Raw genomic sequence first — 14323 nt, 5'->3', positions numbered from 1 at the left:
GCCCCCCGACACTAGCCCCCCCGACAGTAGCCCCACCCGACACCAGTCCCCCCGACATTGGCCCCCACCGTTTTTGCAGGGGGGGCTACAGTCGGCGAAGAGGGCGACACCAGCCCCCCCTGGCAATAGAAGCGGGGGGGCCTTTGTCGTGTAGGCATACGACACCAGCCCCCCCTCTTAAAATCATTCAAGTACGGGGGGGCCAGTGTCGTAGTATCATACGACACCAGCCCCCCCTTTCAAATTAATTCAATCGAAGGGGCTGTCGCAGTGGCAGTCGACAACAGTCCCCTTGGTCACCTAAAGTCGAATATTAGTAGAATCTTATATATTGAAAATAGGAAAAAGGTTGGAGGCAACTGAACTCATACGCACGTTTGCAGAGTTAGAGATTTCCTCGAATAAGCAATTTTTTTCCGAATGAGGAAAAAACTTTGCAATTAACTGCTAGTACGCTATGCACCTTCCAGTTAAATATCATGCACACCTTATGTGTCAAAATAGTTGGATGATTTTTATTTCGTGTTTCATGAAATAAGTTACAGAATAATTTTTATAAAAGTACGATTGTATCCTTTGGATGGAGGATATGAAGCAGCACAGCAGATACATTCAGGATACATTTCCGAAGACCATAAAAAAATGTCGAGGCGGATTGCAGGGGTTGTCTAAACACATGAGTATTGATCGCGTCTGGCAGTGGTCTGCCAGAATTGGGAGTTTGTTTTTGGATCCCCCTGTGTCGCGTGATTCACCGGTATGCTGCTGTCATGGTGACTATTCGCCATGTTTGTTGTAAGTGTTTGGTGGGATCTTGTAACCATAATACCTAATTCATTTAAGCAGGATGTAACCAACTACACTGGTATGCTAGTTGGTTTCAAAACTTATGCAAAAAGAAAAAATTGCAAGCGAATTGGTTTGCACTAAAACGTGATAAAATTTTCGACAATTATCCAGTTGACTACCTTTTCTTTTTTAGAAAAATTATTTGAAACCGATCTTTTTGCTGCCGATCTCTTTTAAACGGTATTTGAAACCGATCTTTAGTTGCTTTACAAAGTCAATAAGATATGCAATTGTTATTTCTTGGCATTCGAGAAATAAAGAAGTTTTGTAGATTTGTGTAATCAACTCTGGACGACGTTGCAACGTAATGCTTTGCTGCGTAATACTTATTTGTTGCGGTTTTTAATGTGCAAATTATAAAACTGAGAAGTATGTGAAGTATGCGTCTAACTGAAATGGACATCAAATGCGCGGCTTTTCTCCCCTGGCACAAATTTGAAATCACCCAATAAGGGAATGGCTTGCACAGTAAAAGCGTGGACCAATGGTAAGGCTTCTAGTATGTATCAAGCACCTCCCACTGCACCCAAGGGCAAAAGGATACCCCCTTCCTTCGAAAGTTATAAAGTCTTGTGCTTTTTGATAAAACATCATTCCAGAGGATCGAAGCGCCGGAGCGACGAGAATCGTTAGACTTTAGAGTTATTCTCTTTCAATTTTACTTCAAAACAGAAAATGCGTGAAATCGTTCATATTCAAGCTGGACAGTGCGGCAACCAGATTGGAGCCAAGGTAAACATTTGAATTCTGTCTGTATAAAGTGTTTTGAGTTATTCCTTAAACGCTGGGAGGAAAAGACCGGTGAACAGAGCGATTTTCTATGGCCATTTGGTGGTGATCCGCCATTTTTCTTTGTTGGTGGGAATACCCGCCATCCAAAGATTTGCAAAAAAAAACTGGGATGCGGTAGGACACGGCTTTTTGCGCAGTTGTTGATGGCATGCAATTCGTAGACAATGATCGTGAATTGCTTGTCGCATCCATCAAGGCTTTCAAGTTAAAGTAACCGGCAAGATAACACCAACGACACGAAAGGAAAACGAAATATATATAATATTTTTGTCTTTTCCTGTTAGAGATGGGAACTTTTAGACCGGATAGTGAAGTCGTGATGACTGATATTTAAAAAAATAATTAATGAGGTTAAAGACCATAAACTTTGAAGACAGGAACAACTGTGAATTCCCTCCCCCATTCTTATGTTGTAACCCATGTGGCAGATGTGAACTCAATTTGATGGAGCAATTGTATGGGATACAACATCCCCTCCCCGAACCTTTTTCGACCCCTCGTCTGACTGAGTCATCGCCCTTGCTGATGGGTTGTCTAGCAGGTTCCCTCCCTGGGTGTAGTTTTGTTATATCCTACGTGAGGCACTTAAAAACTCGTTGGTTTTATTTTTAACTAAATGAGCATTGCTGTTTCTAATTATCTTTTCCGTTTCTATAAAATTAGTTCTGGGAGATCATTTCCGATGAACACGGAATCCAGCCTAATGGCACTTACCATGGAGAATCCGAGTTACAGCTGGAGCGCATCAACGTGTACTACAATGAAGCTAGCGGAGGAAAATATGTTCCCCGCGCTGTTCTCGTGGATTTGGAACCCGGTACGATGGATTCCGTCCGCTCTGGTCCATTTGGCCAGCTTTTCCGTCCAGACAATTTTGTCTTTGGTCAAAGCGGAGCCGGTAATAACTGGGCGAAAGGCCATTATACCGAGGGTGCAGAACTGGTAGACTCTGTTCTGGATGTTGTACGCAAAGAAGCTGAAAGCTGTGACTGCCTTCAGGTAAAACAACTCAATTTAAAACGAGACGGGATTCTATAAGGAAAAAAAATGAACGAATTTGTTGACTCGTGAAACAGGGTTTCCAGCTGACACATTCTCTTGGTGGTGGAACTGGATCTGGCATGGGAACTTTGCTGATCTCCAAAATTCGAGAAGAATATCCCGACCGTATCATGAACACGTACTCAGTTGTTCCTTCTCCAAAAGTCTCCGACACGGTCGTCGAGCCGTACAACGCCACCCTGTCAGTTCATCAGTTAGTTGAAAACACAGACGAAACCTATTGCATCGACAACGAAGCTCTTTATGACATTTGCTTTCGCACGCTCAAGTTGACCACGCCTACCTATGGTGATTTGAATCATTTGGTTTCACTTACCATGTCTGGTGTTACTACTTGCCTACGTTTCCCCGGCCAATTGAACGCTGACCTGCGCAAATTGGCTGTCAACATGGTGCCCTTCCCTCGTTTGCATTTCTTCATGCCTGGTTTTGCTCCACTCACTGCCCGTGGATCCCAGCAATATCGCGCCTTGACTGTTCCCGAGCTGACGCAGCAGATGTTCGACGCCAAAAATATGATGGCTGCCTGCGATCCTCGCCACGGACGCTACCTGACTGTTGCAGCCATCTTCCGAGGCCGCATGTCAATGAAGGAAGTCGACGAGCAGATGCTCAACATCCAAAACAAAAACTCGTCCTACTTTGTTGAATGGATCCCCAACAATGTCAAGACGGCCGTCTGTGACATTCCACCTCGAGGCCTCAAAATGTCCGCCACTTTCATCGGAAATTCAACTGCCATTCAAGAGCTCTTCAAACGTATTTCGGAACAGTTCACAGCTATGTTCCGTCGTAAGGCTTTCCTCCATTGGTACACCGGGGAAGGAATGGACGAAATGGAGTTTACCGAAGCCGAATCCAACATGAACGATCTTGTTTCCGAATACCAGCAATACCAAGAAGCCACCGCTGACGATGAGGCTGATTTCGAAGAAGATGGTGATCACGCTGACCAAGACGCTGCCTAAATACCTTCTGCTGCCCTCTCCGTCCTTGAGTGAACTGCCGAAACATAAGGGAGAAATACGTTTTCCATCTTCAGCACTCTCAGATAGCCCTTTAGTCCAGCCGATGTCTGTGCACTTTGATCATTTTCTAAACTAAAATGTCTTTCGCTTCCGATATTCTTTTTTGGCTTTCCTGACTGTTTCGTCCATTTTTAGAAAACCTAGTAGCAACACTTTCGTGTCTTACCACATTCCTCGCTCTTTTATGTTCCCTTGTTTTTATTAAGAAACCCTCCAGATCTGATCTCCTTCGTCTGGGCTGTCTCCCTGTGTACATTCATCTCCGCGCAAACAATCTGAACAAAATAAAACAGGTTAGCAAAGTCACAATTGAAATCATTTGTCTTGATTCCTTCACTATCGCGTTGACCTGCAAAAATTTAATCTCTATTTTTGGCTGTCGGCTAAATATCCGACCAAAAATGGAAAACCTAATGACCCACTATATTCCAGACGTGAATAAAGCGCATGAAGTAGACGACTCCCTTACCCAGCAGAGTAGGGAGTTGTCGACCAGTTGGAAACACACTCCCTGACTAACTTCTATACATATACCCTTGACATACAAACTTGATGGATACAATGCATACGTTATGTCATCACTGAGCACACCTACACCACCATTAGTAAGCGGACGTCCTTGATCTAGGACTTTTATTGGATACCTTATAACCAGCATAGTTTTATTGCATTTATGATGACGATGACGTCGCTCACGTATACTGTTCGGTTGAAAGGGGCATTGTGTGACAAGATCGTAACATAGTCAAATAAAACAGGCCGCTCGGCTGCTGTTGTTTCGTGGGGAAAAAGGGTTGTGGGAGAAAGAATTTATGACAGTAAATTAAAATGTAACCAGACGTGTTGGTTCATTCGTCCGAGAAAATTCGGCGGTTAATTTCCAGATGGTGACGACCAAGAGGCGGTTTCTATTGCTTCAATGGAGTGGCAGCTTCTCTTCAATTACCTGTTGCATAAAATAGCCACCAGACAACGGCAAAAATAGGACGAAGGATATAGTGATGGCCGATCGAACTAAAAGCTAAGTTGAATCATGCAGCGTGATCAGTGGCCTGTTAGCAAGACTCGTTGTGAACGTTCACGCTAGTGGGGAATAGTATGACTCATTCATTCTATCAAAATGTTTAGTAATGGAGAATGAAGAGAAATCGCTCTATTCCCCCTGCCATCAAACGGATAGAAACTGATGGGCAGTGAAAGCATGGGGTAAGGTTCTATAAGCCAAACAATTATACGGCGCAGCCATGCAACAAAGCAATCAACGAAAAACACCCTATCGGATGACATCAGAATGCTACGGGGGTTGCCATAACAACCGCCTAGTCGTTTGGCAATACAAATGACCCAACCCAGCGACCCTTTTTCTTTTTCCTCAACTACCGTTATTAAATTAATTCACTCTCTGTTATTCTACTGGGAAAATTAAAAATTAGTTTTACCTGGGCACAACGCCCGTAGAAATCGGCGTCAGTTTCATTCTCTAAGCGTTCAGGTATGTCGATAGCTGAGCGTCGTAACTGGGCAATCAATTCGGAACCCTCGAACACGCTCAGCGGGTCGATCTTTTTGAAGTTAATCAGTTGCACCAAGTACTCTATGTAGTGCTGACTGCAGGACCGCAAGCGAAGGAAGGCGCACACAGTAAATCGGCAATAAATTGGCAGGAGCCGCGTGCATTTCCAGGCAACAACAAAAAAAAAAAAGAGAAAAACAAAAAAAAAAAGAAAAGGATCAGTTCCTTCGGCAATACCTCGAGAAGTCTACGGCGATATGCCACGAGAGGCGCGTTTGGTGGGAGCGACCGGGACGGCCGGCGGATGCTGGCTGTTTGGAGTAGCGTTTCAAGCTCATCCGAGCTAAAGATATCCAATGGATCCACGTCGTTTTTGGTAATCAAAGCCGCAAGGTATTCCACATAATGGAGCCTTGTTCATCGAATAGCCCATAGAGTTTTATTTGAAAAAACGTCCCGTTTCAACTCCCACCAATAAGCGTTATAGTTTCTTAAATTTAAACTTGACTAGCTTAATATCTCACCTGCAAAGCCCAGGCCTGTCCCTCTTTAACTTCATTGGAGCACACGTCGTCAACCAATCCGTCTGAAGTTTCTCTTTGCAGTTGAACTGCGCATTGTTTAGGGTTTTCCGTTGAATCGGGTGGCTCCGTCATGAATGGAACCCCATGTTCCTAGTGAATAAAATGAATGGGCAATAAAAAATTAAAAAAGGTGTGATGTAAACTAGCATTGTTTCCGAATGCGGGTACGGTTGGTTCACCCCAATACCGTCAAAAGCTGCTGGAGATCTCGCGGCTCTTTGTCTCGCAGATAGAATAGGCAATTTCGAGGGTGATGGGCATGCAACCCCAGTTTGTCACAGAATGGCCCAACCCCACAACGGGCTCCCATCAGGAATTGCCGGTCACATCCGGAACAAAATTCTGTTGTTGGTTTTTTGTATAAAAACGCGATAATTTCCCGTTGCTGTCGACTTGATCGATGCGTTACTAACCGTATTTGCATTGCGTGCACGTGAAATGCATGCATCCTCCGCGGGTTAATGAGAACTGGAAACGACACTGGGGACACCGGATTCCATTCTCTGCCAGATGTTTGGCCAGACTGTCAAGTCGAAGTAAGTTTCATCAAATATTAGATCATTTATCACGTCTAGAACCTATATCCGTTCTCTATAAAGTTACCCTTCTGCTTGATACTCTGGATCGTTGGCTTCTTTCCACTCGGCAAATTTTTCGCATGTCAAACCTTCGTGTTGTTTCTCCCACTGTATACAGCAAAACACGTAACAATCAATAACGTACAAGTCCCATTCTACTTCTCAAGTAATTCACTTACCGGTTTACGGCAAGTTGCGCACGTCACGGCTCGGCAATCTGGGCATATAAGTCGCTTTTGACGTGGATTTGCGATGAAACCCGAAGAGCACTAAACCAATATTTACCGCATTAGTAGTCAAGGAGATATAAATTATGCGTACGGTCGATTACTTTGTTGCACCATTTGAAATTTGGGTCCTTGGCTAGAGTGCGATCGCGCAATTTGTGCTGAAAAAGCTCGTGAATATTGGGCGGTACAATACCCTTGAGTAGAATATCCAGATGAGTGAAATAGTCCATTGCTAACTCTTCATCCTCGGCAAGTTTAGACGGTTCTGAACAAAATGGACACACAGCATCTACTATTGTTCGATCGCGAATTTGTGTAGAAAAGTAAGTCTCGGCACATCCACGGCAACAGCGATGTGTGCAGTGAAGCATAGAAACCATCTAGAAGACGTTTGAAATTCACAATGCAATTATCAGTTGCGAAAAGGATGAATCAATACCTCTTTGACACCGTATTTATTTGCGCAGAGTTCGCAATCTTGCTGTAAATATGATATGGCCATGTAAAGGGAACCGCATTCGTTGGCTGCGTAAATCGATTCGTCTTCGTTGAACTTGAGATCCATTAGTCCTGGCAGCAAGTTCAGCTTTTTCGTAGGACACGGCCTTCCCTTCAGCCAGCAATTGTCGGACCTTGCGCTGTCGAATAGCAGTGAAAATATACGTATCCACGACAAACGTAATTATCGGTGTTCAATTACCTCGTACGGTGCAAGGACAACTTCAGGTGTGCTCTTGGTTGCAGCTACTTCTCTACTCATTACTTGATTCAGTTTGGAAGAGATTATTTGAACAGCTGGTGCTTTGGCATCTTTGGTATCGGGGAAATCTTCCTCGATAACCTTTTGTACGTGGCGCTCAAAAATATCGGCGCTAAAAGGTCGTTCGACATCCTCTGCAGATCCGTGCTCGTCACTGATGGCACCTGCAACATCTTCTTCGTATTCCTCCTCATATTCATCTTCGTATTCATCATCATCAATGTAATCTATGTTATTGAATTCGTCATCTTCTTCGACTGCCATCGGTACACTAGTAGAAATGTCAGCTACTGGCACGTTTGTTTTTTCATACTCTTCATAAATTGGTTCTGACTGGTGCGGTATCTCTTCTGTCTTTCCCGGCAACTCTTCTGACTGATCCAACATCTCTTGGTCGATTTTGTTTACATTTTCTGTTTCCCTCTCATCATGCGTTAAGACTTCATCAGTAGCTTCTTCTGCTAGCTCAATGGCTTCTTCTTCAACTTCAGCGACATCAACGTTGAATGTCTCCGCTTCGTTATCTTCAGGATCATCTGCAATACTTGGTTCATTGGCTTCGTTTTCCAATCCTGCGTTGGAAAGTTTCACTGTGATGTCTTCATCATTTTTTAACTCAGTTTGATCATCTTCTTGCATTAAGGCCGGTGATTGCGACTCGCTAACAGCTATAGCCCTTCCGATTTCGTCTGACATTTGTGTGATCCTATGTAAGTCTTGATCCAATTTTTCCATGACATCTTTCATTTCCTCGTCAACAATTTCATCTCGCGTGTCTGCCACTTCAATTCCATCAATTTCGGTAACATCATTTTGGCTACTTTCAGCCGTAGAAAATAATTCGACTTCGTTATCATTTTCTGACACACTTTTGGCCGGAACGACTGCCATAGCATCATCGTCAGGATCAGATATATCTTGGTAGATGTCGTCTTCCTCGTGGTCTTGGGCAGCCTGGAAGTATAGCAAATTCTCTACGCTCCTTGTATTGTTGGGCTGCTTGATGGACGTAGTAATGGGACCAGGTGCAGCGGGTAGTTCTTCCTCCGGCTCAGAATCGGAAGAATCATCGGCAAATGGAATCGGAGATGATGAAGAATCTATTTTTCATTAAAAATTCTATTAGCATAGAGGCTAGTGAAAGGAATGTAGTTTTGAAAAAACCTGATCGTTCATGAAAAGGAGCCGGTGGGCTGGTGCTAGGCAGAGGTGGAGGTGGTGGCCTACACAGCTCGGCATACGCGATGTCAGTGTTTCCGGCGCTGGCTGTCAAGGCAGTGATAATATCCTGACGATCAAACTCGCCCTTACCACGGATCAGTAAGTCGTTGAACTATATAAGTAATAATAAATTTAATAACTATTTCCTTCATTTTTTTAGAATATCAAAATACTTTTCTTTGGCGCTCTTCGACGCATTCGGTCACGGAATTCCAGATGTTGCCTTGATTTTTCAATACTGCACGGATGGCCTCTTCGCGCGTTAGAGTACCAATATTATTGTCGGGTCTTTCGTGCCCATAATTGGTCGCCAGCGTGACAACCGTATCGATCATATTCAGCCAATTGTCCCTGAGCCAGTTAACAGGTTGACTGTCACCGCAAAGTGATAAAGCAATTTGCAAATGCTCAGCCTCAAATCCTAATTCTTTTGCCTCCTAAGAGATTAAAAATTTCTTTTTTTTTTTAGCTTTATGATCACGTGAATGTATTGACACGTTTACCTTGATAAGCGAATCCAGTTTTACCACTGGAGATTGTTCTTGAATGACTTTTTGCGGTATAGGCTTCGTTCGCCGTTTAAGCAAACTGTCTTCCGGTGCACCACTTCGATAATCCATGGGTTTTAGCTGGCCAGCTAATGTTCGCCTGGATTCAAGCAAAGGAAGAGGTTCCGAACTTGACACGGAACCTCCACGACTACTCGGAGCGGATTTTTCAGATGATGTTCCCCTTCCCGATCGTCCCTTTATAAGCAGAAAATTATCAATTTAAATGGACAAGATCAATTTTTAACAGATAAACATAGTAACCTCAAATCTAGATCGATACGTATCAAACAATCCTTCCGGGTAGTGTCTGTTGAAAGAAGATTCTTGGCTGCTTTTGCTAGTGTTACTATCTTGACGTCTCATGGATGGCTTCTTAAGCCTGAAATCTTCGGGTGCAGGGCTTGGTGGCTGAAATAATCGTCTATATTCCGTGACGCGCTCCCTTTCTCTCTCTCTTCCACGGTCACGTGATATATCATTCGAATATTGTCGTTTGAAGTCAACATCACTATAGGAGTCTGAATATTCCGGTTCCCATCTGCGACTGCCTTGCTGTTCACGTTCAAACATCCTTCGACGACTCTCCAGCGCTGGAGCTGCGTGAGGTGGATGTCTTTCTCTACCAAGAGGACGATACTCGGGTCGATAGCGGCTACTGCTCGTATTTGAATATCGCCGTTCATCGTAATCCGACTCATAGTTGCGTTTGTGGAAAGATGGTCTTTCCATCGCAAGATCTTTCATAGATCTATTGTTTCTGTTTCGGCTGCTTTTACCCATACGGTAGGGCCCGTCAGACTCTTCCATCATTTCCATCGATTCTTGAGATAAACTGCGATCAGAGAATGTTCCACTGGTCGTTCTTGGAGGTGGACTTTCGTCATGAAGTATCTGATGCAAGCTCTGAAATAAAGAAAATTCTGTCAGAAAAAGGAAGCAAAATAATTTAATACTAAAGAATTATACCTGCGTAGAACCTGTGTAGTTTCTGCGATTGTCTGGGTTGTTTTTATGCTGAAATCTGCGGCTCATGAAATTGTGTCGGCCGGTAAGAGGTTCTTGTCCTTGTTCTTTAAGGTCTCGAGCTCCCATGTTTAGAGACAACGTGCGTTTCAGCTTGGGAGCAGGAATTTCTTGGATTTTAGCTATTTCTCTAATTGGGTCCACAGCTTCGTAGGTCTAGAATGATAAACATCAATTAAAACTTTAAAGTTTGTACTTGGTAAAAATTGCTGAATACCTGAGTCGATATGGTTTGTGGTGGCGGAGACGTCCCCTTGGAAGTCAAGTTTTTCTTTAGGAGTGCACCTTTTTGAAAAGATTGGTATGCGGCTGTATTTTGCATTTTTAACTTTTCTTCCAACCAATAGTCATTTTCTTGCGCAACATCCTCGGCTGGTTCGGTGGCAGTTGACGTACAGGTAGAAGTCGATGTAGAAGTGGATACGGTTGCTTTGCTAGGCTTTAGAACTGAGGACACTACAATTTTTGAAGACGATGGCGCATTTTTAGCCTGATCACTACTACGAATTTTCTGAGAAGATGATTCAATATTTTCGACTTTCTTTTCAATTTTTGTAGTAGTTTCATCCTGAGTTTTAGTCAGTGAGCTCTTGGAACTCAACGTTCCTGCGGCCGCTTTGGCTATAAGGCTCTTTAAAGCCGCCAACCCTTGGGCTGGTGTCGTAGTTGCTGTGACTTTTGTTTCTCCTTTTTCTTGATTGTTTTTTCTCTTGTTAGGTTCAGCTAGATTAGGACTAACAGACTGGCTTTCGGCCCTTTCTTTGGAAATTGCGGTAGGGTACGCTGTCTCATTTTTCTGATAGTATGTTTTCGGATTTTTCTCGATTGATGGACTCTTGGAGATGGACTCCCTTCCAGACCTCTGATCACTGGAATTTGACTGGCTCTTACCTGGGGGCAAGAGAAAGCAGGCAATCATTCAATTAGAGTTCCGTGAATGTAAAAAATCAAGCTACGTGTCGTTTTCCCGTTCCCAGCGAATAAAGATGCAGGTTCAGCTTTTATTGAACAACGAGCAGATTTAAGACTACACCAAATGTCATCACATCAAGATTATTACTAGAGAATGGTAGTGTTGAGTTAGGTTCCCAGGATGGGTTGAGTGATAACAGCTTCATGCGATTGTACAGTATCCTGAAAGAGCAAAAGACCCTAGAAAAAGCAAAAAAACTTAAGATCTGATTCGTCTGTTTGAGATTTTGTCCAATTTTAAGCTGTGGGATCAGATTTGTTTATCTACAGGATACTGTAGGTGGAATTAAAAGATTAAAAGTCTAAAGGTAAAACAGTGAAGTTTTGCAAGAAACAAAAGGCAATCTAAAGAAACAAGAACCGTTATCACTCCTTTTTCCGCGGCACGAGTCATCACATTGAAACAGGTTAGCAAAGGATAGGGAATGGCGAAGAAGGGGAAGCGTAAAAGTGATGGTTCATTTCATGTTTTAGTCTCGAAATCGTGCTTTCTTGGCATGCTCAGCCGCCCGTAGGTAGCCGTTGACGCTGAAATTACCTTGGGCTTCGTCTGGGTTATTAGTAGAAGCAACGGTAGTTGAAGAAGCAGGAGGAAACTGGACACGTTCATAAAGGGGTTCTTTCTCCTCCATTTCGATATAACGTTCTTCTTCTTCATCATCATCATCCTCCACTGCATCGATTTCATCCAGCAGTGAGTTCTGGTGTTGTTGTGGGGGCTGTGTAGAGAACTGTTGGGGAGGTTGTTGAGGAACCTGTTGATGGAAACTGCTCATGGAAGTGTTTGGGGAACGGGGGAGAGAGCTGTTGATGAAATTGTTCAATAGGCTCTTGAGGGAGTTGTTGGGGAACGTTTTGTTTTGGATCGTCTTTCCGCACTTGCAATCGTTTCAACATGTCGTTGACATCTTCGTAATGTTTGTTCACATTGTCATACTTCATAGAACCTCGACGGCTGTCATTGGCTCTGTTGGGTGATTTATCTTTAGTAACCAGCTGTTCGCTTTTAAGTTGTACCGGTACAGGTTCGCGGACCCGATCTTCTTTAATGTTGAATGTCAAATTCGACATGACGATAGGAAGCTCTTCATCATCGCCTATCTGTTGCTCAGACTGTTGGTGATGATCAGATGTTCTGCAACAAACTGCGCATATTCGAGTTTCGGCTTTATTCTGATATGTGCAATGAGTGCACTCCCAGTCTTGTTCTACTTCAGTAGATGTTGGTACTGTGACTTTAGGACTTCTAGGTCGAACACCAGTTGAAAGATTCACGGATCCATAGTCCTTGTTACCGGTTTTACTATTCCGGCCAGAGACGGACGATTTCCGTGGGGATGTTGGTCTATCACGCAGCGAATCGTCACTGTCGCCAGAGAAATCTTCAGAATCAGACCAACGTCCAGGTTTGGAGCTTGAACCAACATGGCGAGGCTGTTTCTGTGATGATCGCTGTGTTGACCGCTGTGATTTCTGAGAGCGCCGCGAACGTTGGCTGGATGCGGGCGATGGTGGCCTCGGATCGTACGGCTGTTGTCCGGGAGCCATCATCATCATAGGGCCAGCCTGGCCACCCATCAGATGACTTTGGCTACCAGTTAGGTACATCATAGACGGGTGAAAGTGTGGGTACATCATTGGATGGATCATATGTTGTTGTGGCCACATGCCATGCGGCGCTTCGGCAGCAGCCGAAGACATACTCAAATTGCTGGGAGTCCGTTTCATTGGAGAATCTACGATCCCTACGTGCGCCAATAAGGGATTTTGAAAATCCCAACCAAATTCAGGTCCTCCAGGTGGCCACATCCCCGGCCGCCAATTCAGTTGAGCCATTGAATGAGCCTGCAAAGTATTATAATTTCATGGAATGACCTTGTCTGATTAATGGGGATTATGATATTCTTGCCTGCTGCATTGGATTCCCTCTAGTTGGAGTCATTGGTGGGAAGCCTTGAGAAGGTCCAGATGAAAGATCCCATGCGGATGAACTGCTCATAGTAGAGGATCCACCGGGCCTTCGAGAAGGAGGGGGGTAGCCTGGGTGTTGGACTGGAGGTTCATGATGTCCAGGTCGGGGATAACCCGGATGAGCGCTCCAGTTGGCTGAGACCCCAGCAATGCTGCTGGATCGGTGACGTGGATTCAACCTTTCCTCCTCCCAATCAGGATAGTTCATTTGCTATTAAGATAACGGAGAAGGTTATGACATTGTACGTTCTTATTTCGGTAGCTTTATTTCTTACCGCGGCTTCGTTCAAACTGACAAAGCTGCCACTGTTGCTTTGGGAAGAAGGCATTGGCCGAAATGGTTGATGTTGGCGTGAGTCAACTGACTGCGACATTTTGAGATCCGGAGAGGGGGATGCCATTTTTCTAGGCATCGTTTGCGAAAGTCTAGGGGGCTCGAAGGACGATGATGATGATGGTGACGGTGGAGGACCGTAGGCTGGTTTTTTAAGAATTCCTGTCGGTGGAAATTTGTGTGATAATTGAATGGGTGACGCCTCTTTGGGAGGCGGAATAGGAGGCACTGTAATGTAAAGTTTGAAAAATGCAAATTTTTAAAAATATTTATAACGATTTTGCGTAATCTTGAAAGGCAATAATGCAAGGTTTTGACTCGAAACATTTAAGCATGACTGTCAACTAAAAATAACAAATATCCACAGCAGGTATCTTGTTTACAAACATTTACAAGAAGCAGAGTTAAAATAAACAACAGACAACAGCTTCCTGCTGGCTATGATAGCATTTAAAAAATAAGAAAACAACATTTGTTTGGTGATTAGACAGGAAGATGGCAAACTTGCTTGGTTATACATTCTTTCCTTTTGGTTATACATGTCTAGCTGTCCGCAAGTCATCTAATACGTTCTAACAATAACCTGCTGACTGACTTATTAACGAGCCAATCGGCCATGTGGCAAAAGCAAAGCGACAAGGAAGTCTGTAGATTTTCACAAAGAAATGTTGATCAGAAGCTTTCGTTATCGCTTTTTTTACACACTTTGTTAGTCATAACATTTAACAGACGAAGCCTTTGTTATCTTTCTTTCGGTAGTCTATCGTCTTTTCCTGTTGCGCGACATGCAATAACTTCACGTTCAGTTCAAGTTATTTACCTTTTCTTTAAGAAAAAAAAAAAAAAATAAAATAA

The 14323-nt window shown here is 43.7% G+C and overlaps 2 protein-coding genes across 2 annotated transcripts; one reads left to right on the top strand and one right to left on the bottom strand.

The window, feature by feature from the left end:
* The first annotated feature begins 1425 nt into the window (after positions 1 to 1425).
* On the top strand, positions 1426 to 4037 carry LOC116918496 (tubulin beta chain). Its single transcript, XM_045170407.1, has 3 exons — positions 1426 to 1581; positions 2305 to 2640; positions 2718 to 4037. The coding sequence occupies exons 1-3, from the start codon at positions 1525 to 1527 to the stop codon at positions 3669 to 3671; spliced, it is 1347 nt and encodes a 448-aa protein (XP_045026342.1). The 5' UTR covers positions 1426 to 1524; the 3' UTR covers positions 3672 to 4037.
* Positions 4038 to 4333: 296 nt separating this feature from the next.
* LOC116919884 (E3 ubiquitin-protein ligase lubel) lies at positions 4334 to 12075 on the bottom strand. Its single transcript, XM_045170411.1, is given in 20 exon segments — positions 4334 to 4677; positions 5482 to 5656; positions 5769 to 5918; positions 6008 to 6064; positions 6067 to 6170; positions 6242 to 6351; positions 6432 to 6514; positions 6594 to 6636; positions 6638 to 6675; positions 6738 to 7016; positions 7076 to 7204; positions 7206 to 7274; positions 7337 to 8496; positions 8561 to 8729; positions 8791 to 9054; positions 9121 to 9363; positions 9430 to 10071; positions 10135 to 10347; positions 10409 to 11082; positions 11702 to 12075. Coding segments are annotated over 19 exon segments (4734 nt in total). The 5' UTR covers positions 11940 to 12075; the 3' UTR covers positions 4334 to 4677; positions 5482 to 5587.
* Between the last annotated feature and the right edge of the window lie 2248 nt (positions 12076 to 14323).

Source organism: Daphnia magna, linkage group LG3 (assembly GCF_020631705.1).
Source record: "Daphnia magna isolate NIES linkage group LG3, ASM2063170v1.1, whole genome shotgun sequence".
Classification (NCBI taxonomy): Eukaryota; Metazoa; Arthropoda; class Branchiopoda; order Diplostraca; family Daphniidae; genus Daphnia; species Daphnia magna.
This window is presented reverse-complemented; position numbering and strand designations above follow the sequence as displayed.